Genomic DNA, 23201 nt, shown 5'->3' on the forward strand with positions numbered 1-23201 from the left:
TCACCACCACCATCACCATCACCACCACAACCATCACATCCCCTTCACCACCACCATCATTCCTCACCATATCACCATTACCACTATGATCACTGTAACCATCATCACTACCACCATCAGTATCACCACCATAATCACTACGCTCCCCATCACCTATCATTATTACCATCACCAGATTATCTTTGTGTCACTCTAGAAAACAATGTGGGAAGGCATAACCATTGCCCAGCATGCTCCTCAGACTTCATATACCACGGTTTAAGAACCAGGCTCCATCTCCAACACTCACCAAGAAAAGGAATCCTCGTTTGTGCCTCTCCACTCATTTGTTTCTCATTAACAAAGCCCATCTTCTCCCTACTGGGCCCCCGCTTGTAACTCTTGTGGTAGGAGCAAAGATATTCTGCAAAGAATCATTTGTGCTCCTCTCTTTGGCTATCAGACTCTTGAAACGATAGTCCCCAGAAGATTGCAATGTCCCTCATTCTGAAAGAAGGAAAAGACTGGCATCATGGTACCAGCCAGAGGAAAAACGTCTCTCAGGAAGGAATTTCACACAGTTTAGACAACTTGTCAGACCACCTTACAGAGAGACAAGAGTCCAGCAATGAAGATGGGCCTGCGAACCAGTCAACAGCGATATGCAGGACCACACTCTGAATGTGTCTGCATAGCTATGTGGACCCCTTGTCCTTCATTTAAGCCTGATCCTTGTGTCAGTGCTCAAAGACAGGGATCGCGGGCTTCTTCTGTGTGCCTCTTCCCAATGTGGCCACATTGAAGAAATCTCCTTTGTCTGTTTTTATCTCTTTAATTGTCCCATCAAGGGGCATGAGAACCTTTCTCCTTAGAGCATCTGGGATCCAGGCTCTGACCCTAATTTGTGTATTCACTACTAAGGGAAACCACTGGCTGAGATATGTGCTGCCCTAGAGACAAATCTGTCCATGTGGCGAAGAACTGGTATCTTCATGCAGCATGGAGTGTGAGTATAGCCACAGACCTCCATCAGGCCTGGAGTTACCCACAGCCCTGATGGCATCCCCATGACAGCCTAGGAGAAATTCAGAGGTATGATGTCTCACAAACTCACCACACAATTCCCATGAGATGCTAAGTGTTTGTTGTCCTAATCCACAGAATGTATGGGTATTTGTTCCACACCAGTGGGTAACTAACAGCCTTCCATCTCACAGGCATTTGCCTTGGCAGCAGAGCAGGAGGCAAACTTCAGTCTGTGAGGAGGATTATGAACAACAAACTGACATGGCGACGTCACTGATCTTCACACTTCAGAGCATGGAGCCTCACAGACAAGGCTACCAGTCTCCATAGTTCAGTAGAAGGGTAGGAGAACCAGACCAGATTAGCTCCTAAGGGAGGCTTGGAAAAGGAACTATGGGATTACTCAAGTAGGACTTCTTACAGGGGCGTTTGAAACCAGACGTGGGAAAGAGCAGCCATTACAAACCAACAGAGATCAAGTGTACCTTGACTGACTAGTAATGTCTGGTTTAGAGCTGGGCATGAGGAGGAGTGGCCCTTGCAGATCTACAGAGATTGAGTGTGTTGTGATCAATTCATGATGTCTGCTAGGAACGTGGAAGGGCATGTGGTGAAATGCACGTCATACATGTTGCTACTGTCGCTTTACATATGACTCCAGAAGAGTGGGGGCTTGGCTGGGGAGTCCTGGGTAATAAGGGACTCTGACTCTGACAGTAGGGTATTTGCAGTTATCCCCACTCCAGCAGGCTTTGCAAAATGTGTTAAGAGCTCTGAATGCAAAACCACAGACTTGAAGGTCATTTTCTGCGGACAGAGAACTCCATGACACTGATATGTGTCTGGTTTCATCACTGGATAGAAACAAACTGAAAGCAAGGGATCAGAAGAGAGCCTTTCCACCCTCAAGCTGCCTACAGTCCCCAGAGGACTTTCTATTTGTGCTAAAAGCCCCATGAAAACATAGGCAGCCCAGAAAGGCGAGCAAGCCTCCCTTTCCACCCCTGGCTGACTGCCTATCCTTTCTCACAAAATCTCTTCATCCTGAGAGCTCCTGAGTCACAGGGCTGGTGGAGAGCCTACAGGAATTATTTTTTTGTCCATGGGGGTTTGGGGATTAGAAGCAGACAACAACCAAGGGACAGCCATACCCCCACCCCTCTGTCCATATTTATCAAAGCATAGAGAGAGAAGAGTTTTCTCTTGTAGCTCAGGCTGGCCTCAAATTTGTTAGCTGAGGAAGGCCTTGAACTACTCCTCCTGCCTCTACCTCTTGAGCATAGGATGGCCATGCCCATTTTATGTGGTACTGGGGATGGAACCCAGGGCTATGGGTATACCAGGCAAACACTCTGCCCAACTGAGCTATATCTTCTGTCTGGTTCTCCATAACAGTGTGTAAATGTGTTCACAATGTGTGTCAGCATGTCCAACCAAAACAGTTTCTTCGTGTACCTAGACATGGTCTCAGGATCCAGCAATCCCTATATCTGCTCAGCATTAGCATGAAAAATCAGATTAGATCCAGCTACAGACTCTATTTTAACCTCAGTCTCAACACTGAGTTCACACAAACACCATGCCTCTTCCACTGGTCTGCCTGGCTGGGCAGCAAATGCCATGCATCCAACCACTTACATCTGTCACCTCTCCCATGGGTTAGGATACCTCCGAGTTCCTGGCAACCATGTAGGGAATGTGGGCACCAGACTTCAACTGCCAGCATGGCGTTAATTACTGATCAATACCCACAGTAAGAGAGCACAGTGGGAATACCCAGAGGGTACCTGCCCCAGATACCCCAGGGCTTATCACACCCAGTCTCAGAAATCCTGATTGGGAAGGTTGAAATGCTCAGTTTTACTGGTGTGTATAAGAAAAGGAGACTGGGATGTAGACACTAACAGAGGAACATATGAGAACTTGAGGACAAAGTGCCATGTACAAGCCAAGGGCAGAGGCCTCAAGAGAAATCAGTTTGAGACACAGTGACCTTGGCCTTCCATTCTCCAGAAATGCACAAAAGTAAACAGCCGTTGTTAAAAGCTACATGGATATGATACTTCTTTTTGGTAATCATGGCAGGTAAATACAACAGCTGACCAGGTAATTTCAGCTTAGCTTGGAGAGGTGGCACGGCCTGTAATCCCAGCACAAGGGGGGTGAGGCAGGAAGATTATAAATTCTAAACCAGCCTGGGATACACAGAGAGAATCTGTCTCAAAAACAAGCAAGAAAAAAAATACCCAAGGTTTGGGGTACCCAAGCAAAAGAGCACTTGCCTTGCATGGGCAAGGGCCTGGGATCTTCCATCCCTTCAACTGAGAATGGTACACACTATCTCCTTTTCCAGGACAAATGGCCATAAGAGAGAAGACAAGCACACAGTCAACCAATGAGGTCGAGGTCATGCTTTCACTAAACTTGTCGTGTGGAGGGCAGAGCCAAAAGAGAAATTGCTATGCATACATATGTGAAAGCTGATGTTGCCTATCAACCCAACTGGGCTGAGAGGCACCTGGGACATTGGTAATGCACACCGCTGTCTGTGATGCTGTTTCCAGAGATGGTCAGAGCCCTGACCTCAGAATGAGTCTCTTAATGTATTCATGACAATATGGCATGGTTTAGAGCTGGCAAGAAGTTTGTGGGACCTGGCTGGAAAAAGCAGGTCCCTAGGTGTTAGGGAGCCTTCCTTGGAGGTTGTATCTTTCCCTGACCCCTTTTTGTATTTGATTTTCTGTATCCTGTGATGTGTGCAACCATGAGCCCACAAGATCCCTCCCAGATGTTGTTTTTGCAGGCCTGACCTTCTGAGTTCAGTCCCTGACAGTTCTCCACTCATCTCCATAGGAATGCTGTGGCTCCTGCGTTGCACAAGTGCTGTGGACTTATACTTGCACACACACACACACACACACACACACACACAAAGAGGGAGGAGAAAATAAATAAACAAGCAAACTTTCAAATCTTGACAAAAGGAGTTTCAAGGCCAGAGAAATGGCTTGGTGGCTGAAAAGATAGGCATGACCATTTGCATGTCTGTAACTATAGCACTGTGGTAAGCAGGGGCAGGAGGATTGCTGGAGCTTGCTAGCTGCCAGCCTAGATCCAGATTCAGTGAGAGATGCTGTCTCAGGAACTAAGGTAAGCTGAGAAGAATAGCTGAGACCTGAGACCGTCTTCTAGATTTTTCATGTGTGTATACTATAAACCACACATACATCGCACACACACACACACACACACACACACACAAGGTTTGACAATTGTTGTTTGAATATGAAATGTCCCCAAGAGACCTACATGTTTAAACAATTGGTTCTCAGCCACTGATGCTGTTTGGGGAGTCTGTGGAACCCTTGGGTCTAAGCCCTCATTGGAAGGTGAAGCCACTGCGAGTCATGCCTTGAAGGTGATAGCTGTCCAGACTTTTGTCCCAGTCTCCCTGATTCCTGATCCACCAAGAGAGGGGCAAGCCATGCCTGAAGCCCAAGAATGCACCCAAGTTTATAACTATCCTGCTTTCTCCTCCCTCATCCTGTCACTTGGAAGATGTCTACAGTCCAAACCCACTTAGAAACTAGTGTGATGCTGTAGTTTACACAAAGAAGCTTCTGCAACATAGTGCAAGGAAGAGAAAGCCGGAGAGTATGGCCGGAGAGTGTGGCTGGAGAAGCCACAAATACTAGTATTTCTCCCTCTATCCATCCATCCCTTAATCCATTTATCATCCATCCATCCATCTTACCCATCCATCCATCCATCCATTCACCCATTCTAACCATCTGACCATCCATCCATCTGTCCATCTGCCCATCTATCCATTCTCTGCATTTCTGAATCCTAAGCTAGTATCTTAGAGCTGGCTGACTCCACATTCTCCATTTACAGTGCCAAATAAGAATGAATGACCTTGCCCATTCTTCATGTGCCTGTGTTTCATGCTAGATGTGATGATTTGCTACAAGCACACTGCTCCATGTACCAGGCTTTCACTGTCTGGAGCTTTAGATGGTCCAAGTAATCGATAATACTGCAGCTCTGACTCCAAATTAAATAACTGCACGTTTATTACCCATTACTAGAAGGCAGGCTTGGAGCCCTACCTCAGGAGCAGGCTTTCCTTCTCCCTGGCATCCTCAAAGCTTCCAGAGACTTGTATCTGAAGGTACAAATGTCACTTAGCTTTCTGAAAGCAAAACTCGTCTGCTCTCTAGCATGAATTTGGATGAAAACTGACAGGGCTGTGAAATCTGATCCACCGTTGAGCCCCTGGGAGTCGGTAGCATTTGGCTGTGGACTCCTTTGTCACCTGCTCCCCCCAGAACATTGGAGACAAGGAATTTCAGCAACATGAGCTGCATGCAGATTGTTTTCTCTTCCAAGGACCCAGGGGAACACATAGGCAGGGTTGCCTACAAGTGGGCAACCAGGTGCCCTCTGAAGGTGAGCAAGTGGAACTGTGTGTTGCCTTTCATGCAGAAGGTGGGGTCTGGAGGAGGAGACAAGAGTACTGGAGCCAAATGTTCCCTGTAGCAACCTCCCTCCTCTGTTGCCATCATGCATCTCTAGGGAGCCCTTTCAGGACTCAGAAAGCTATGACCCACCCACAGCAGCAACTGTCCCTACAGCTAAGCCCTTTAGATATGACAGTCTGGAAGGGTGTGCACCCAACTCCACAGTAGGGCGGCACCTATGGCAGATGGATTACAAATCCACCAATCTCTGAAGACTGGTCACAGGCCCTCCTCCTGCTCCACACGTCAGCAATGAAGAGACCGCCTACACACGTACTTCAGCCACACGGGCAAAGTCAGGAAGTCCCCAGATCATAAGTGACAGCCCAGAGCACCTGGTGAGGAATTCCCTCTGTCCTCAGGACAGTGGAACACCCATGGTCTGGCCTTCAGGAGATGGTTTAGCTGTGACATTAGAATCAGCATCTCCATGGGTGTCTCCTACTGATGGAGAAGGGTGAGGGTTTTGTTTTGTTTTGTTTTGTTTGTTTGTTTGTTTCAAATAATCTGAAATGAACATGAAACCTTGTAGAGGCTGGGGAGATGGCTCAGTGGAGTGCCCACTGCACAAAGGACCTGAGTTCAACCTCTATATCCTACATCAAAAGCCAGGTGCAGGGGTGCACAGTGAATCTCAGAGCTGGGGGAGCAGAGATGGGCAGGGCTCAGGCTCGCTGGACAACCAGCCTAGCCTACTCAAGGAGTTCCAGAGCAGTAAGAGATCTCATCTCAAGAAACCAAGGCGGGCCTGGGAGATGGTCCAGTAGGTAAAGCCCGTGCCATACAAGCCTGGTGGCCAGAGTGGGGATCCCCACAGAAACTCTAGACACAGTGACATAAGCAGAGGGTGGGTGGCTGAGAGTCCAGCAGGTCCGTGGACTCACAGGCAGATAGTGTGACTTATGCAGTGCGGAAGAGACCATGTCTCAGACAAGATGGAAAGGCAAGGAGTGGCCTTCAGAAGTTGTCCTCTGATCACTGTGCATACAATGCACGGACATGTACACATGGCACACTCATACACACACACAGAGAAACAGTGGGCACCATCTAAGAGATGATAACCAAGGCTGGCCTCTGGCCTCCACACACACCCACATATGCACACGATGCACACCCATGAGCGCACACGCGCACACACACACACACACACACACACACACACACACACGCATGAAAAATACACATCAAAGTATTTCCTGAAATATTGAAAATTCATGTTCCATACTGAAGGAACTGGTAAGTCCTGCACTGATAAATCTAACTAGCTTTTCAACCAAACTTCTATTACCATGGAGTCATTTCTGTCATATTAAAAACAAAACTACTTCTGAACTTCTGCCTCTCACCCCATGAACTGTTTCTACTGCTGTATGGGCAAGTATGACCAAGGCAACTCTTATGAAAGAAAGCATTTAACTGAGCCTTGATTACAGTCAGAGCTTTAGTCCATACCATCATGGCAGGGAGCACGGTGGCACTTGGAGCCCAGCCGAGTGCTGACACCTGAGGCCTCCTACGGCATGTCACCCACACACAGATGGCTAACAAGGGGTCCCCTGGACTCTGCTCATGCTCAGTTGAGGGCATCCCTAGCCTCTCATCTGTATTCCTTGAAACATCCACCACCACAAGACACCTACAGGAGACAGGCACGAAGGGAGCAGTGTGGAGGTGATGAAAGAGGAGACTGTTCCTCAGCAGAGAGGACTTTCTCATTGAGACTGTTGGAGATATCTGACCTTCCCTCAAAATGGTCTCCAGAAGATAGACTCTTGACCCCTTCCATTTCTCCAAGAGCCTTGAAATCCCATAGGCTGTCTCTAGGCTCTAAGTGTGTACTACCTACCCAGGGACAGCAGTCTCTGAAAGTCCAACAGCATGGTATCCCTACTCCGGCTGGCCCATATCTGACCCTCAGCATGGAATCACTCAGTGAGCGTGTTTTCCACACCAATCCACACACAATTATAAACAATGCAGCAGGTGCCATTCTAGCTGGGGGAAGGGGAGTGTTTACAAGGAAAATGGAAGGAGCTAGGCAGAGAAAGGTAAGACAGGAAGACAGTATGGAAGGGGAAGTGCCCAGGGCATCCTGATAACAGGCTTGGTGCAGGGCTGTGAAGATGGCTCAATCAGTAAGAAGCTTGCCTTGCAAGCACCAAGACCTGGGTTCAATCCCCAGAAGCCATGTAAAACAAAGTCAGGCATGATGTCACATGCTTTAATCTCAGTGATGGTGAGATGAGAGAGTGGCTCTCCAGGGACTCACAGAATCAGACTCCACACTTTTCCCATTTAATATTTTCTTTAATTGACAAGAAATTTTTACATGAGTGTGCGTCTGATGTGCACAGTGTATTTGATGTGTGTGTGTGTGCTCCCAGTTGGCTAAATCAAGCTATTTAGCATAGGCATTGCTGTTTCACACAAGTTCCCAGAGGCTTCCTATACATTACACACATTAAGATGTGAGAGGCACAAGTCCGGAAGGCGGGGTCAGTGCTGAGGTCAGATATCTCACTTCTGGTGAGAGTACTAGGCATCCACAGAGCAGACAGGCACCTCTCTGAGCCTTTTGGTGGAAACTCATCTGCTGAGATTGCAGGTGCTTGGCAGCTTCGTTATCAATAGAGGAGCAGAACCACTGTGGTCCCGAGCTGTAGCCACACCCAGAACACTCTCTGTAGTTTGAGCAAGTTACAAGACCTCCCAGCCTCACTTTTACCATCATAGTGATGAGAATGAAAACACAGAAGAGAAGGTGTTTGGGAGACTTGTCAGAATACCTAGTAAATGGTAACGTCTTCTCCTGATGGAACCCAGCACTATGACCATGTCAAAACCACAGCTCTGGGAAGGGCTAGGATGTAGCTCAGTTCACAGAGTGCTTGCCTAGCACACACAGAGGCCTGGGTTTCACCCCTAGGTGCTACATGAGATCATGAATCAAACACACATGTATATGCACGGGCACCCTCCCGCCCCACACACACCATAGCTCTCTGCCATATGAGTGTCTGTAAAGCCCACAGATGCTAGTGATGCCTGGGAAGAAGACAGAAGATACAGAAAAAACTGCAAAGTGCAAGAGGCTGTGTGTGTCCCTCCTCCCAGACCAAGTTCAAAGGGCTGCTTAGCTCTCGACTTTGACAAGAGGGAAACCAGGGTGACAGCTGCCTTTTCAGTGGGGATTAAAGGCAGCCCCACGGGGAATTAGTAACAAGATGCATGCCTTCCAAATCAGCAGGGAGACACCACGGGAATCAAACACCTCTGCTGAAGAAGCCATTCTTTGTACCGGGTGAGTTTTTTAAGCGACAGATCAAACACAACCATTAGGGCAGACATACTTCTGTAAAACCCTCTATTATGACACTGAGATCCTCAGACCATGTGCTCGAGGCCAGGCCACAGGCTCCTCCCGAGACTCCTGCCCTAGTGGGAGGTGAGGAGAAAGGAGCCAGCCTTTGTGCTCTGGCCCCAGAAAGACAGACAGCGAAAGCCATGTCAGAAAACTACGTGCTGCAGACAATTATCTGATATCCTTGGAGTTTCAGCCTTAGAGCTATGAGTCACATGACACACACACACAATGTTATATAGATAGTATATACATATCACAGGATAGGGAAATGGCTCTGCCTGTGAAGTGCATGCTATGCAAGTGTAAAACCTGAGTTTAATTCCCAGAATCCATGTTTCAAGTCACGGGTGGTGGCACACACTCACAGCCACAGCACTAGAGAGGCAGAGACAGGTGTGTCCTTGTGACTTGTGGGCCAGCTTGGCCCACTTAGCAAGTTTCAGACAAATGAAAGACTCTATCTCAGAAAGCAAGGAAGGGCTGGCAAGATGCTTCAATGTGCAAGAGAGCTTGCTGCCAAGTCTGACACCTGAGTTCCATCCCCAGGGCTTAGGTGGTAGAAGGAGAAAATTGACTACCACAAACTGTCCTTTCACCCCCACACTTATGCAAGGATAGCCGCATGCCCCCACACACATGCGCATAATAAATGTGGTTTTAAAAATAGCAAGGTGGCCAAAGGAACAGCACTCAAGGCTGACTGAGGCCAGGACCCACAGCACTCAAGGTTGACACCTGTGAGTGTGAGAGTGTGTGTGATTCATGCACGCGCTCATGTGTGTGTGTAAAGCACAAATGTTGACCAGTAACAGCATCTATTTATGTGTCTATATATCCACCACATATCCATCTGCCCATCAATTAATATGCTCATCTCTCTGGCATTCTACCCATCCATCTACCCACCCATTCATCATGTTTGTTCATCCATCCCTATCCATCCACGCATCTGCCTATCCATCAATATGCCCATCTATCCATCATTCTATACGTCTAACAATCCATCTATCCACTCACTTGCATATAAATGCATATGCCAATCCAGCCCTACCCAGCCATCCATCTACCAAGTATCTTCTCCCTGTACCAAAATGCTAAGAAGCTGATGAACTGCAAAGATGAGAGATGCAAAATTATCAAATTTAAGAAACTCTTGTTGGTACAGAAATAGATGAGTAAAGCAATTTAAAATGTGGATGTGGCAAGGAGCCCCCAGACCTGACAGAGTGGAGCAGGCATGCTGAGGTTCTAGGTGAGGCTCCTGTTCCATCTGGCAGGTGTTCACCAGAACTCCTCAAGCTGTGCTATCAGAGCCATCCCTCCCTCAGAGCTTCTGTTTTGCCAGCAAAGGAGTAAATGAATAACAATGACAAGAAAGAATGATTATTTCAGAGCACACAGAGCCATGAAGAGTAAAATCTTAAGCACTGGAAAAGTGAGTATGAAGCAGGAGAGTCCTTGATGGGACTCAGGCTGGGTCTGAGGGTGTGAGGCCCAGGAAGGAGGAAAGAAGCAAGATCAGAAGGCTGACTAGAGCTAGATCATGCTTGGGCATTTAGATGCTATACTTAGAGCAAGCAGTAGCCCCCAAAGAAAGGTGGGATAAGCATGGAGATCTTGGGCAGGCAGCTCCAGGTGGCTGTCCTGGGACCTATGGCACTGTTAGTTCCTGGAGGAGCCAGCTGCCCACATCAATGTCAACAGCACCTTTGCAGCAGGCAGGAGCCACTGTGTGGATCAGATGGTAAATTCTGCTGTGATTACAGGGCTAATTGATGGCTGGTACCAGCTGTGAGCACAAACAAGCATCCCTTCTGCAGGGAAAAGATGGGGGAAGGCAGTCCTTGCCAGTCACATAGGGGAAAGAGAAAGCCAAATCTACCAACCAACAGCCAGTGGGAGGAGGCAGACTCAACACAGACAGGAGACGAGCCATCACTCTGAGAAGTCACAAAGAGGCCTGGATCTAGAAAACGGTGTCTGCCCAGTGTGCACACTCAACTCCCTCCTCAAGGAAGCACCAGAGTGGATCACACCTCAATTCCCAGCTTCAACTTTTCCTCCAGGGACCTGGGAGACTTGTGTGAACACCTGCTTGCCTTTCGGAGCATGGAGCTCCCCTCCTGACATAGGTTTAGAGGTTACCTTTCTCTCTAGGTATCAGGAAGTTTACACAAGATTGTTTTTGCAAGGATCTGGGACACAGTAGGTGCTCAACAAGTGCCAGATCTCAGTCCACCTCAGTCCTTGTTCTGCAGATTGCCCTGTGCCTCCCGGCTGACCAAGGGCTTTGCCCTGAGGAGGGAGGGGCGGAGGATGAGAGGAGAGGTGCGATGTACCCAAGAGGTGCGTAGCAACCGCATATTCTCATTTTGTTTTCCCTGTGACGGGGACTGTGAGAGACAGGAAACGGGAGTCCATCAGCCAGCGCTCAGAGGAGGCAGGCACAGGCGATGATCGAGGGAGTAGCCCACCGCAATCAGAACAGCGTCAGACCTTCCATCCCTCCTGGGGCTGACTTCAGCCCTGAGCGGGCCTGTGGGCACTGCCAGGTTTCCAGGCAGAGCCCAGGAAGGAGGGGAATCTCCTCAGTAGGCTAGCCCGCTTGGAGCTACGCTTCAAGAATGCACCCCTGCTGGGGAGACTGATCCATTTTAAGCGGGGAATCCATGCTGGGAACATGTGTGAGCAGCCCCAGGCCCCTTGAGCAGACGGGGTGGGTGTCACCCTCCAGGCAGGGAAGGTAGCTGTCTGATCTGGGGAGCCAGGCGCAGTCTGGCTTGGCAGTAGGCTTGCCTGGGCCACCCTCACCAGCCATTCCTCCACCTCATCTGCCAGTCCCTGTGCTTCCGGGGACCTTCATGACCAGCTCTGTGAACCTTTCTTTGACAAGATGAGCGGCAGCGCTGCAGACAGTCTGCCCTCTGCTAAGTGAGTGAAGCTCCCAGAAGGCAGGACTCGGGTCAGGTGAAATGAGGAGGAAGACAGCAGTCACCTTGACCTTGACTGTAGATCAACCCAGCCAGTCACACTGGGCTCATAAGCCTTGGGAAGACAGAAGCATGGAATGCCATTTGCATGCCTGGAACCCACCTGCATCTCCTCGCCACCCCCTCCCCACACACACACACACCAAGGAGCTCTAGATGTCTCATGGTGCTCTGGGGGCTTCAAACACTGAGGGAGGCCAGAACTGCAGTGGGTCATTCAGAACTCCATCACCAGGGGAGTGTGTAAATGCCCATGCCTGGAGAACTAAGGGATGCCTCAAGACACACAGAAGGAACCAGGCTGCAAAGGGTACAACTAGGAGTAAGTTGTCTTACCTCTCTGGGCTTCTGCCCCATGTGCGTAGAGGAAGAAGATCAAATCTAGTCATGCCAGGGAGATAGAATGTCTGAGAGTAGCCACAGGGCCCAATGACAGCCCCAGTGAGTGAGTCACTAGTACTGTTTGTCAAGCTGACACAGAACCAGATAGACAACATACAGAGAGACAGGCAGACAAACAGGATAACTGGGTCAAACAAGCCTGTTTAATCAACAGAACAGGAGGCTTAATGCATCAGACCCGGTCCCTATCACAGCCCCAGGCTCTGCAGAGACCAACAACACTCCCTACTCACTCTCTCCAGCCATAGTGCCAACCCTGAGCCCAGGAGCTGCACAGGAAAGCCCTCCATCCTGGTCTAATCCCACCTCTCCCAGGATCACACCCTCTAGAATGCTTCTGACAAAGCAGCCACATCACACAGAAAGAAACTGGGTCTGGCAAAGCATACTGCCTGTCATGATTCCGAGACTCATCCAGCCTGTATTACAGCCTCCTCCCCTTCCAGGGCAACGTAGTCCTCCATTGCAAGAACGGAACACAGTTTGTGTTCTGTTTTTTTTGACAGATGTTGGGCTGAGCTCACCTCTGGGTTGCTACACACAGGACCACTACGAATGGGTATTTCCTCCACTTACTTGAGTCTTTGTTTTAAGTTCTTGGTGTGGAGATGCTGACCTGTATGGCCACTCATTTCAGTGCTGGACTGTTTCTTGTGACAGAAGCCAGACATGAAAGGTCATCCACGCTATGATTTTGCTTATATGAAATAGCCGGAACAGATAACCCCACAGAAGCAGCATGCTGGCAGCTGCCAGGACCAGAGAGGCAGGGGTGGGAGGAACAAGTGCAGGGCTTTGGCCGTGGAGTGAGGGACACAGGGGTGGTGACTACATCCTATGACAAATGTACAAAATGCCACTATAGTATGCGTTTCTAGGTGGCTGGTGTTTACCTCCACAAATACACCTTAAAATTGGAGAATGCTCCGTCGATAATGTGCTCGCCTTGCAAGCGTGAGGACAGTTCGACCGTCCCACACACACCCCGGAACCCACATAAAAATCAGGCTGTGCGTAGTGGCATACTCTTGCAATCCCATAGCTGGAGAGGCAGGCACAGTGGAGCTCTGCAGCTCACTATCCCGCCAGCCTAAAGAAACTGGCAAATTTCAGGTAAGTGAGAGACCCTGCCACGAAAAACAAACAAGTTATACGATGCTTTGAGAGGCGAGTGCTGAGCTTGTCCGCTGGCCTCCATATGCACGCATACACATGCAGCACACATACATGAGCATGCACATAAACATGCACACCTGCAAACACCCACGCACAGAGAGGGAAGGGCGGGTACACAGAGCTTCTGCCAGTGACTCGTGACAGACAGCCAATAAAAAGAGCTACAGAGGGCAAGGTGAGGGACGGTGACATGGCAACCCTGCTGGCCAGATGACCCAGCAGGGCAGGACAGGGCAGAGCATAGCCCAGTCACCACAAATGATAATCACCTCAGATTCAGCATCCTGGTGAGGCACCTCACACTTAATCTCCACCAACCGGAGGGCCAGCCCTGTGCCCCCCAATTCTATAGCACAAGAATCCCACGTGAACAATGAAAATCTACTGTCTGGACATTAATCTTAGAGGGGAAGATCTCCACATTTATATTAATTTTCCTTCCCAGGTTTTAATTGAAGAGAGGATGACATGGCATCACAGGGGAAATAAACTCTTACTTTATCCATTCGAAAGCCGCATGGCTTCATTAGAAATTACATTAGCTCCTTGCTAAGCAACAATAATAAGGTAGGGTTGGAATCAATAAAAAAAAAAAAAGCATTGCCCCGAGGCATAGATCCATTTGGTGCAGTTGTGTTCCCGTAAGGCAGAGCTGTGATACTTCCAGCAGTAGCAAAGTGGGATGAGGCTGGGTAGCAGGGTTTCCTCCAACTGCTTTCAAGCAATACAGTAGAAGAAGCAAGCAAGCCTACGGTTCCTTGACAAGCAGTCCACAATGCTAAAAACCAACTCTTCAGCCACCTACAGCCACTGGAAAAATGAAATCCATCTTTAGAGCTCACCCATCACAGATACCAAGAGCCTTCACCTCGTGAGCCTTCGATGACCTATTAACAGTGACTGTTCTATATAAGGAGTGGGGGGCACTGGGATCAGAGTGCTGCGTCTGTTGGCAGGCATGTGTCAGTTAGGCTCAGGAGTCCCTACTGTGAGTGAAAAGGAACATCCAAAGGCCCACAGGCCACCAATGCTGATAGCAAGTCACCTTATCTCCTATCCATGCTGACACATGGCTATATTGACTAAGAAAGCAAAAAAAGCACATTGGCACTCTTCCTTTCTAATACATACAGCATCTTCACCTAGAATAAAACGAGTGCTTACCTGACTCTCAACCAGGCTGGGAGGCAGAGACAGCAGATCCTGCATGAAAAATAAAACAAAAACACAAGACAAGGAAGGTTTAGTTTTTAAGAAACAATTACTTTCCGTTTGTTTTTCTCACAGGCACAGTAAACCACATTACTTGGAAATGAATATTTATCCATTGATTCTAAGGTATTTTTTTGGGTGAGTAATAAATGACACTTGGGTTACAGGATCTTCATTTTTAACAAGATGTCAAGTATCCCAACTTGTCAGGAAAGAAAGACAGGAAGGTGTTGAAATAAGAAGTTGCTTTGTGCAGTGACAAGAGGGGCAAGAAGTGTGGAGGAATGGTGGATAAAAAGGTCCTAGAGAAGGTAAGAGTGGGTAAGGAACAACAGGAAAAGCTGATCAGCAAGGAGAAGAAAATAAGAATTAAATATCAGAGACCAGAGCACACTCAGTTTCATGACTGACATTTGGAGTTTGTGTGCTGTGATCATTAGATTTATTTGTCAACTTGACACAACCCAGGACCACCTGAGAAGAAAGTCTCCATAAGGGGTGGTCTACACTGGGTTGACCTGTGGGCACACCTATGTGGGACTGTCTTTACTAAACAGTTAATTGATGTGGGAAGACACGGCCCACTGTGGGTGGCACCATTCCCCAGGAATGGAACTCTAAATTAAATAAGAGTAGAGAAATTGAACAGAGCACACACATGCATTCATTTTGCCCTGCTCTTGATGTGTGTATGTGATGTGATTAGCTGTTTGAAGTTCCTGTCTTGATTTCCCCACAGTAATGCACTGTGATCTGGTCTCATAAGCTGAATAAGCCTCGTTTTCTAGCTTGTTTTTTGGTCAGGATCTTTTATCAGAGCAACAGAAATAAAATAGAACATGTGGCTTTCTAAAAAAAAAAAAAAAAAGTCAGGAAGCATGAGTTTATACTCCTTCCTAAAATGATACCTCAGTTTCTGAGCTAGGCACCCATGGAGACAGTCCCTGCCTCTGTGAGCATGCGCAGTTACAGACCTACTAGAGTTGAAATGCTCATCTTACCAACCAGATGGGACATACATCACCAAGCACCACCAAGTGAGGTGATGGACCAACCCAGACCAGTCCATGCAGACTCAGAAACCTGAGTGAGCAGCCAACAGGAAGGACCTGGCAGGTGAGGGCTGACCTACCCCTGAGCCAATAGATCATTATGCAAACCAAGAGGCCTGCTCTTCCCTCTCAGGCTCTCTGAGGGTGGTGTGCCCTTCTGTCATGGTTGGGTTGTTCATGCTGGCCTCCTCCCTTGAGTCACATTGAAACCCAGAAGGTCAGATCTTGATCATCACACAGGGTCTTACCCTCATGGGACTTCTAGTCTGGGGCTCTTACAGAGATTAGAAACAATGCCGAAACTCACATACAACCATGGCTGTGAGGAAGAGCGAGAGGAACATCCACTCTCCTGGGCAGCTGAGCAACCCCACATCAAAAGCACTTCTCTTCCTTTGGTTGCAACAACTGCGACCATTAATAGTGACTGTCAAAACTTACAGGACCTAGAATCACCTAGAAGACCAGCCTCCCGGTGCACCTGTGCAGGACAGTCCTGTTAGTTTGATCAAGGTGGGAAGGTCCACACTAGATGTGAGGGCACCGTGCGATGGGCTGAGGTCCTAGACTGAGCAAGAGAATGTGCACTGAGCTCCAGCACTCACTCTGCTCCCTGGCTGTGCATACAATGCGCCTGCCCATGCATTCATGAGCAGAGTCCAGGAACCAATGTCAGGTGCCTTCCTCTACCACTCCCCATCCTATTCCCTGAGGCAGGGCCTCTCACTGAGCCTGGAGATCTCAGATGGACCAGTCATGTTGGACAGCTAACTCCAGAGACCCACCTGCTCCTGCCCCCCCCCACACACACACACCCACATCCAGTGCCAGGGCTACAGGCTTGCACCTCTGCACCCAGCTTTTAACAAGGATGCTGGGAATCTGAACTCGGGTCCTCATGCTTGAGCAGCGAGTACTTTACTCCCCCAGACTTCTCTCCAAGCCCCCCAAACCTATTTCTAAATGCATCAGAGGAATCTGCCGTTTAAAACATACCACAGCTTACATGGAAAGAGGTTGTTTTCCTTGATGCTCGATTTCCAATTATTGAGAACCAGGTCTTTTTCAGGCAGATATACACTTGATGCAAGGCAACTCCATGAGCTTCCTTTCCTGTGTGTGTGTCCCTATGTTTATGGACAATGAGGAGATTCTGCCCTGTGTCAGGAAGTGATAGGATTCTAGCACAGGAGACAGTAAAGGGGGTGACAGCAGGAATCGGTTCACCTTTCTGAGGGAACCATCAGAGAAAACGGATCAGGTGCCGGTGCCTAGGTGTGTACATCCTATACCATGGGAGGTGGCAGAAGGCAGCAGCCCATTAGACCTGTGAGCTCAGAGAATCTAGATGGCTCTCCCAGGCCTGGCCCTTCTTAGAGAGACTATTAATGAGCTCCAAGGTTTTTTAAGCTGAAATAAATCGTGTGATGAACAGGCAAGGCCATCTCACCACACCACCAACTAGCCGTCTCTTCCTCCCTGTGCTGTTTCATTAGACACCGCTAATGAATCCAGCTAGCCCACTCCAGCGATAGAAGCTATTTCAGAAATGATTACACAGCTCAAACTAGGGCCCACTTACAGGCAGAAATGCTGGGCAGCTAAGGATGAAAAATGAACTTTGCCCCTTCCTAAAACGATGTGGAGATGTCCCGTGGGCTTGAAAGGAGAGAAAAGTGCATGATAAGTTTATCCTCAGAGAGCTCCTGTGGGGGCTGAAGCGCTAATTCTTCCAAACAGAATCCAGGGTGGTCATTAGGTGCCTCCCCCAGGCCTCAGCTGGGCTCTCAGCCTGAGCATCAAGGGACGATGAAAAAAGAGAAAAGCCAAGGAGCGGAGGAGGAGACAGAGACAGGAGCTGAGGCTGCAGGTCTGGGGACTGGGTGGGGACAGCTCCACACACACTCCCAAGCTATTGCATGTGAGAAGCTGAGACACGACCACCCTGTATGTTCAGAGCCATGTTTGCTCAGCACCAATGCCACTGGCAAATGTGGGGAACTCAAGCCACCTTGTGACCTGGAGCCAGCTTCTCCTTTTCCTCCCCAGCCATGCTCTCCCCTAAAGCCACCATGAGTGTGAACTCAAAGCATCCCTCAAAGGATGATGAGTGGGCTGAGGAGGTAGCTCTGATAGTAAAGTCCCAGCCTTGCAAGCTGTGCAGCTGAATCTGAGCCCCAGAACCCAAGCCAGGTAAGATGGTGTGTGGTTTGAATCCCAGCACTGGGATTGAGGAACAAGATAGATTCCCAGAGCTGACTAGCCAGCCAGCCTAACCATTCCTGTGAGTTCCAGGCCAATGAAACACTCTGTCTCAAAAACAGGGTGGACAGCCTCCTTGGGGCTAGAGAGCTGACTCAGTAGAGGACCCATGTTCCATTCCCAGCACACACTTAGTTTAGCATCTCACAATTGCCCGAAACTCCAGCTCCAGGGGATCCAATGTTCTCTTCTGGCCTCTCTGGGTACCCACACATGTGCCATACATTCACACAAACATGCATACACATAAATAAAAAACAAATCTTTTTTTTAAATAAAAGTGGACAGGATCTCAAGAAATGACACCCAGGGTTGACCTCTGACCTCACATGAACTTGCATACACATGCACACACACCTGCATGCAAGAATGTGCACGAGCGTGAGTATGTATGCTCACTCACATGCGTGAGCATACGTACACACGCACACACATACGCACACCCTCTTCCCAATAGTGAAAGAGCAAGACCTCCGTTTCCTGAGCAGAATTTCAACCTCACAAGGAAGCATCCCTTCACCCCGCCAGCTCCATGACAAGTATCTAACATTTGGAGATCAAGTGACAGCTTTTGCAGTGGCTTTAGGCAATGCCGAACAATGAGAGCCAGGTGCCTTGCATCAGCTCTGTGGTGATACTGGAGCTAGGAAGCCTCTGTCTTTTCTCCTTTGTGCTGCTCCTGTATGAGGTTGTCAGTCAGGGCAGCCACAGCCTCCAGGAGGATTAGGATTACCTTAGCAGCAGGGAAGAGAAGGAATCAGAGTCTGTCTTTTTGATAGCGAAAGCAAACTGCAGGACCCCGGTCCAGAGAACATTTTCTGGCCTTTCCTGGAAGAACAAGTCACTGTGATCAGAAGCCCTTTCCCTGAGTCTCTATCCCCATTTGGAAAATGCCCCCATCAGCAACAGCTGCCCAAAAGTAGGGTAGTCCAAAGCATGCCTGCTGAGCCCCAGAGCCTTTGGGAGCCTCCTAACAAAGCTTCTCTACAAGCTTCCTCTTTTCTACAGGGGGACCACTCTTTTCCATGGGCACCCCTCTCTTTCCAGTGGGGAGTACCTTTCCATCGGAGGCTCTTTTACAACAGGGATCCTTTACAATGGGAACCCATCTTTTCCATGAAAAATCCACCTTTTTTTTCAAAGGGGACTTAGAAGTAGCATCTCTAGCAACAAAGTGGAAACCAGTCCGTTATAGGTGAGTTAAAACACTGAGTCCCCACAGCAGACCCACTAAGAAGGTCTCTCCTGCCATCTCTGCTTCACAGATCCCGGGAAGAGGCAAGGGGAAGCTCTTGGCTAGAAGCTGACTCCCCCACTTCTGCCTCCACTGTTGCTTTAACACGGCTTAAACAGTAGCAGTTCATTCTCCCTACTGCTCAGCTTCCAGAGTCATGATATCTGCACTTGTATTTCTTAGGTAAAATTTATGAGATTTATGTTCCTATTGTGCAGATTGTTTTTCAAACCAACAGACCACAAAGACCTTCTGAGAAATAGGTCGACTTGACTAATCGCAAAAGTTCTGCTTTTGTGAAGCAATGCTTGCTTGCAAAGGCCATGAAAGACTTATATTAGAATTCCCCTGCTGCAGCTTAGATGCCACTTTTTCTCCTACTCCCATGGAGAACAAGTTGGCCTGGCCATAATAAGGACTTTTGCCTTGCAACACTGTCTCAGAGAGTGTTTATGTCTCGACTCCAACACCGCAACAGTGATCCTAGAGACACAAACTAGTTGATATGGTTCTGACTCCTCGATACCCCTCAGCCAATGATTCTTTCGAGAAAGCAGATGTGACACCATTCTCCTCTCAAGTAACATCCAAGTGATTCGGGAGGCAAAACTCAGAACGCAATCTGTACATGATCAGGCTCGCTAGAATCTTGATGCCCAGATCAGCAATGGGATTCAGGAGAAGAGGGATGAGAAAACAGAATGTGTAGGGAGTCACCACCAGGGGAGGACTCATTGAAGGAGAAGGCAACATGAAGGGTGACTCAGAAATTGAGGGAGCCTTAGGAGAGGGCCAAGGAGAGAGAAGGTTGCACAGTGGGAGGGGCCACCCACCATGGTGCAAACACCCTACACCCACACCTCAGCCCCTATTGTCAGTTGTCCCAGACTGATCACTGGCTACTGTGAAATAGATATATAGAATCAGCAGATACCCCAAACACAGACACACAAGAGTGTGTTAGAAGGTGTGACAAAATCTGGTTTCTGCATCGGGTCCTAGATATTAGGGAAGGAAGAAGGAATAGAGGAAAGGAGACAGAATCTTGGCATCTTCCAATTTCCTATGTGAAGCCATACCAAACAAATGATATATGCCTCATCCTCTATGTCCCCAAGGCTAGACCACTCCCAGTACCCATCAGAGGCTCAATAAAAAATTTTTCAAATGTGTGGATAAGTGGATGGCAGATATATGGGTATGTGGGTAGACGCATGATTGGATAAATGGATACACGGGTCATAGTTAGAGTCACTATTTGCTGTGATAAAACATCATGACCAAAAACAACTTAAGGAGAAAAGGATTTATTTGCTTTACATATCCTGAATCATAATCCATTGAGGGGAAGCCAAGGAAGGAACTCAAACTGGGCAGAGACCTGGAGGAAGAGGCTGATTCGGAGGCCATAGAGGAATGCTGCTTACTGCCTTTCTTGGCATGGCTTGCTCAGCCTGCTTCCTTATAGCATCCAGGACCACTAGCCTGGAAGTAGCACTACTCATACTGGGCTAGATCCTCCCACATCAATCACTAATTAAGAAAATGCCCCACAGCTTTACCTGCAGCCTGATCTGTGGAGGCATTTTCTCAGTTGGGGTTCCCTCCTCTCAGATGACTCCAACTTGTTTCCAGTTGACATAAAACTAGTCAGTACAAGTGGATAAATGGATAACTGGCTAGATGGACAAATATGTGGTTAGGGAATAGATAAGTGGATGAATTCATAAATGAATGCATGCATACATTGAAGATATATTCATGGACAAGTGAATGCATGCATTCTTTGTGGATATATGGAAGAACGAATGGAGGATGGGTTTGTGGGTGGATGGATGGATATATGGATGGATTCGTGGATGACTGCATGGATGCATGGATTCATGGGGAGATAAATGAGTAATTTTAAATTCTACCATTACCTATCATCATCTTCTATTGTTAAGAACACAGAAAGCCAAAATTTAAAACTCATGTATGTTTAGATTCATAGCATCCTGGAGGCCCTTCTGCTTAGAGGCAAGGGTCCTAGTAAAGACAGTGAGCCACGCAGTCTGGGACAGCCTTTTCAAGGCTGAAAGACCTAGAGTCCATCTGCTCACCTCACCACATGCAGTGTCCACCTGTGTAAGGTAAAAGAGTCAGTCAAATGTGTCTGTGGTGGGAATCAAGGGAGGCAATCCACAGAAACTGCACAGAAAGCAACAAGGATGCAGTTATGCATACAGTGTCACTCCTTCTCTTTCCCCCTCCCCTGTACAGCCAGACATCAGCTCTGCAGCCCCACAGTACAACTCGTAACCTCAGCCCCACCCCATTACCTCTCCCACCCCATTACCCCTGTGGGTGCAAGCAAGCCCCAGGGACACAGAAAACAGCCTCATACGGTTAGTGCATGCCAGGCCAATTGTGCTGAGGCCTGATAATCCAGCTCAAGGAAGAGCACCCAGCAGTTAATTTTTAAAATGCAATCTATATTTAATGCAATATGAATATTTAACTCACTTAATGCAATATTTAATTTGATCTCCAATGCAAATAAAAATAGTAAACAGATCAGTTAATGATTTACACACCGGATCTCCTGTTGTGTCATGAAGCCTTTTTCTGATGACAATTTTCTCCCTCCCTCTAAGCAGATATGCTAGGATGTTTGCACTGCTGCTTCTAAGTGGGTCAGAGTGCCCTGTGGGGAGTGGGCTCAGCCAGGAAGTGGCCACGGCTTTGATTTAGTTGAGACTTAATTAAATCATATCACATGTTGGACACTAAGCTAAAACCTGGTGGGAAGAGAGAATGAACCCTCCTCTCACAGAGTGCACGATCCAGTGGGACATAGATACAATCCTCTGACAATTCAAAGAGGGATAGGGAAGAAATCCTTGCTTCTAGCTACACTGAACATTTACAAGGCACCTAGCCCAGGTGGTAGGCAAGAGATAACATCAGACCCAAGATGACCTGGGAAATGAGGGAGGGGGAAGAGGGACGTAGGCACAGAGAACAGTTTTTATGGACTAAATGTCTGTGTGGTGGTTTGAATGAAAACTGTCACCTCATAGACTCAGACTCAGTTATTTGAATACTTGGTGCCCCGTTGGTGGTGCTGTTTGGGGGGGGGGGGTGTAACGGAAGTCTTAGGGAATGAAGCCTCGCTGGAGGAAGGACATCATTGGAGGCGTACTTCAGTTCACTCTCAGTGCTTTCTGTGTGTGGATAGAGATGTGAGCTCTCGGCTTCCTACTTTTGTCGTCATACTTCCCCATCACTGCACAGTCTTCCTCTAGAACTATAACCCAGAAAAAACTCTTTATTCTACAGTGTACATCTGGTTACTATATTTTACCACAAAAGAAAGTAACAAATACAATCTGTGTCCCTTATGCCCACATGTTGGGCTCAAATGTACTTATGGGGGAAAATGAGACATGAAGTCATCCATGAATAGAGCTGATGACTTTATAAGAGATGTCTGTGAGCAAACCAGAAAGCATGCCCTCCACAGCAATCAACCAGCAACCTTGGTCTTGGACCTGTCTGCTTCTGGAACAGGGAGAAATAAATACTCATCATTTAAGCCACAAAAGATCATGCTATTTCCTTATAGCATCGGAACTCCTATGAACAGTGCTAACAACAAGAGAAGTTGGGCAGGCTGAAGACGCAAAGAGGGGGCAACCTCAGGTGAGGCACCGCAAGTGATAATCAGCATCCCAAACCACTTGACTAGGTGGGGACATTATCCCAGATAATGTGAGGCTGTGAGAATTAAGATTAGGAGCGATGTGACTAAAAGCCTGCCACAGAAGGAGACAGTTCCAAAGCTGAGAGCTATTAAAGCAATCCCAAGAAGAGAAGTGTCAAAGGGAATAGGGAGAAAATGAGCAGATTAAAGAAACAGAGAGGACACTAAATTGATGGGTCTTGGCACCTTGCTGAAGCAAGTCAGAATGGGGAATAAAACAAGGACTGTGTGTG

General features: G+C 48.0%; 1 protein-coding gene across 1 annotated transcript in view; it reads right to left on the reverse strand.

Annotated features, from left to right (window-relative positions):
• The window catches only part of Rbfox1 (RNA binding fox-1 homolog 1), a 2133674-nt gene that overhangs the window by 1996585 nt on the left and 113888 nt on the right, over positions 1-23201 (reverse strand). Inside the window, exon 2 of the mRNA XM_055604373.1 lies at positions 14628-14666. Within this exon, the coding sequence (XP_055460348.1) occupies positions 14628-14666 (39 nt within the window). The remainder of the gene's footprint in view (positions 1-14627; positions 14667-23201) is intronic.

Source organism: Psammomys obesus, unplaced genomic scaffold, assembly GCF_907164565.1.
Source record: "Psammomys obesus unplaced genomic scaffold, mPsaObe1.curated_primary_1811, whole genome shotgun sequence".
Taxonomy (NCBI): Eukaryota; Metazoa; Chordata; class Mammalia; order Rodentia; family Muridae; genus Psammomys; species Psammomys obesus.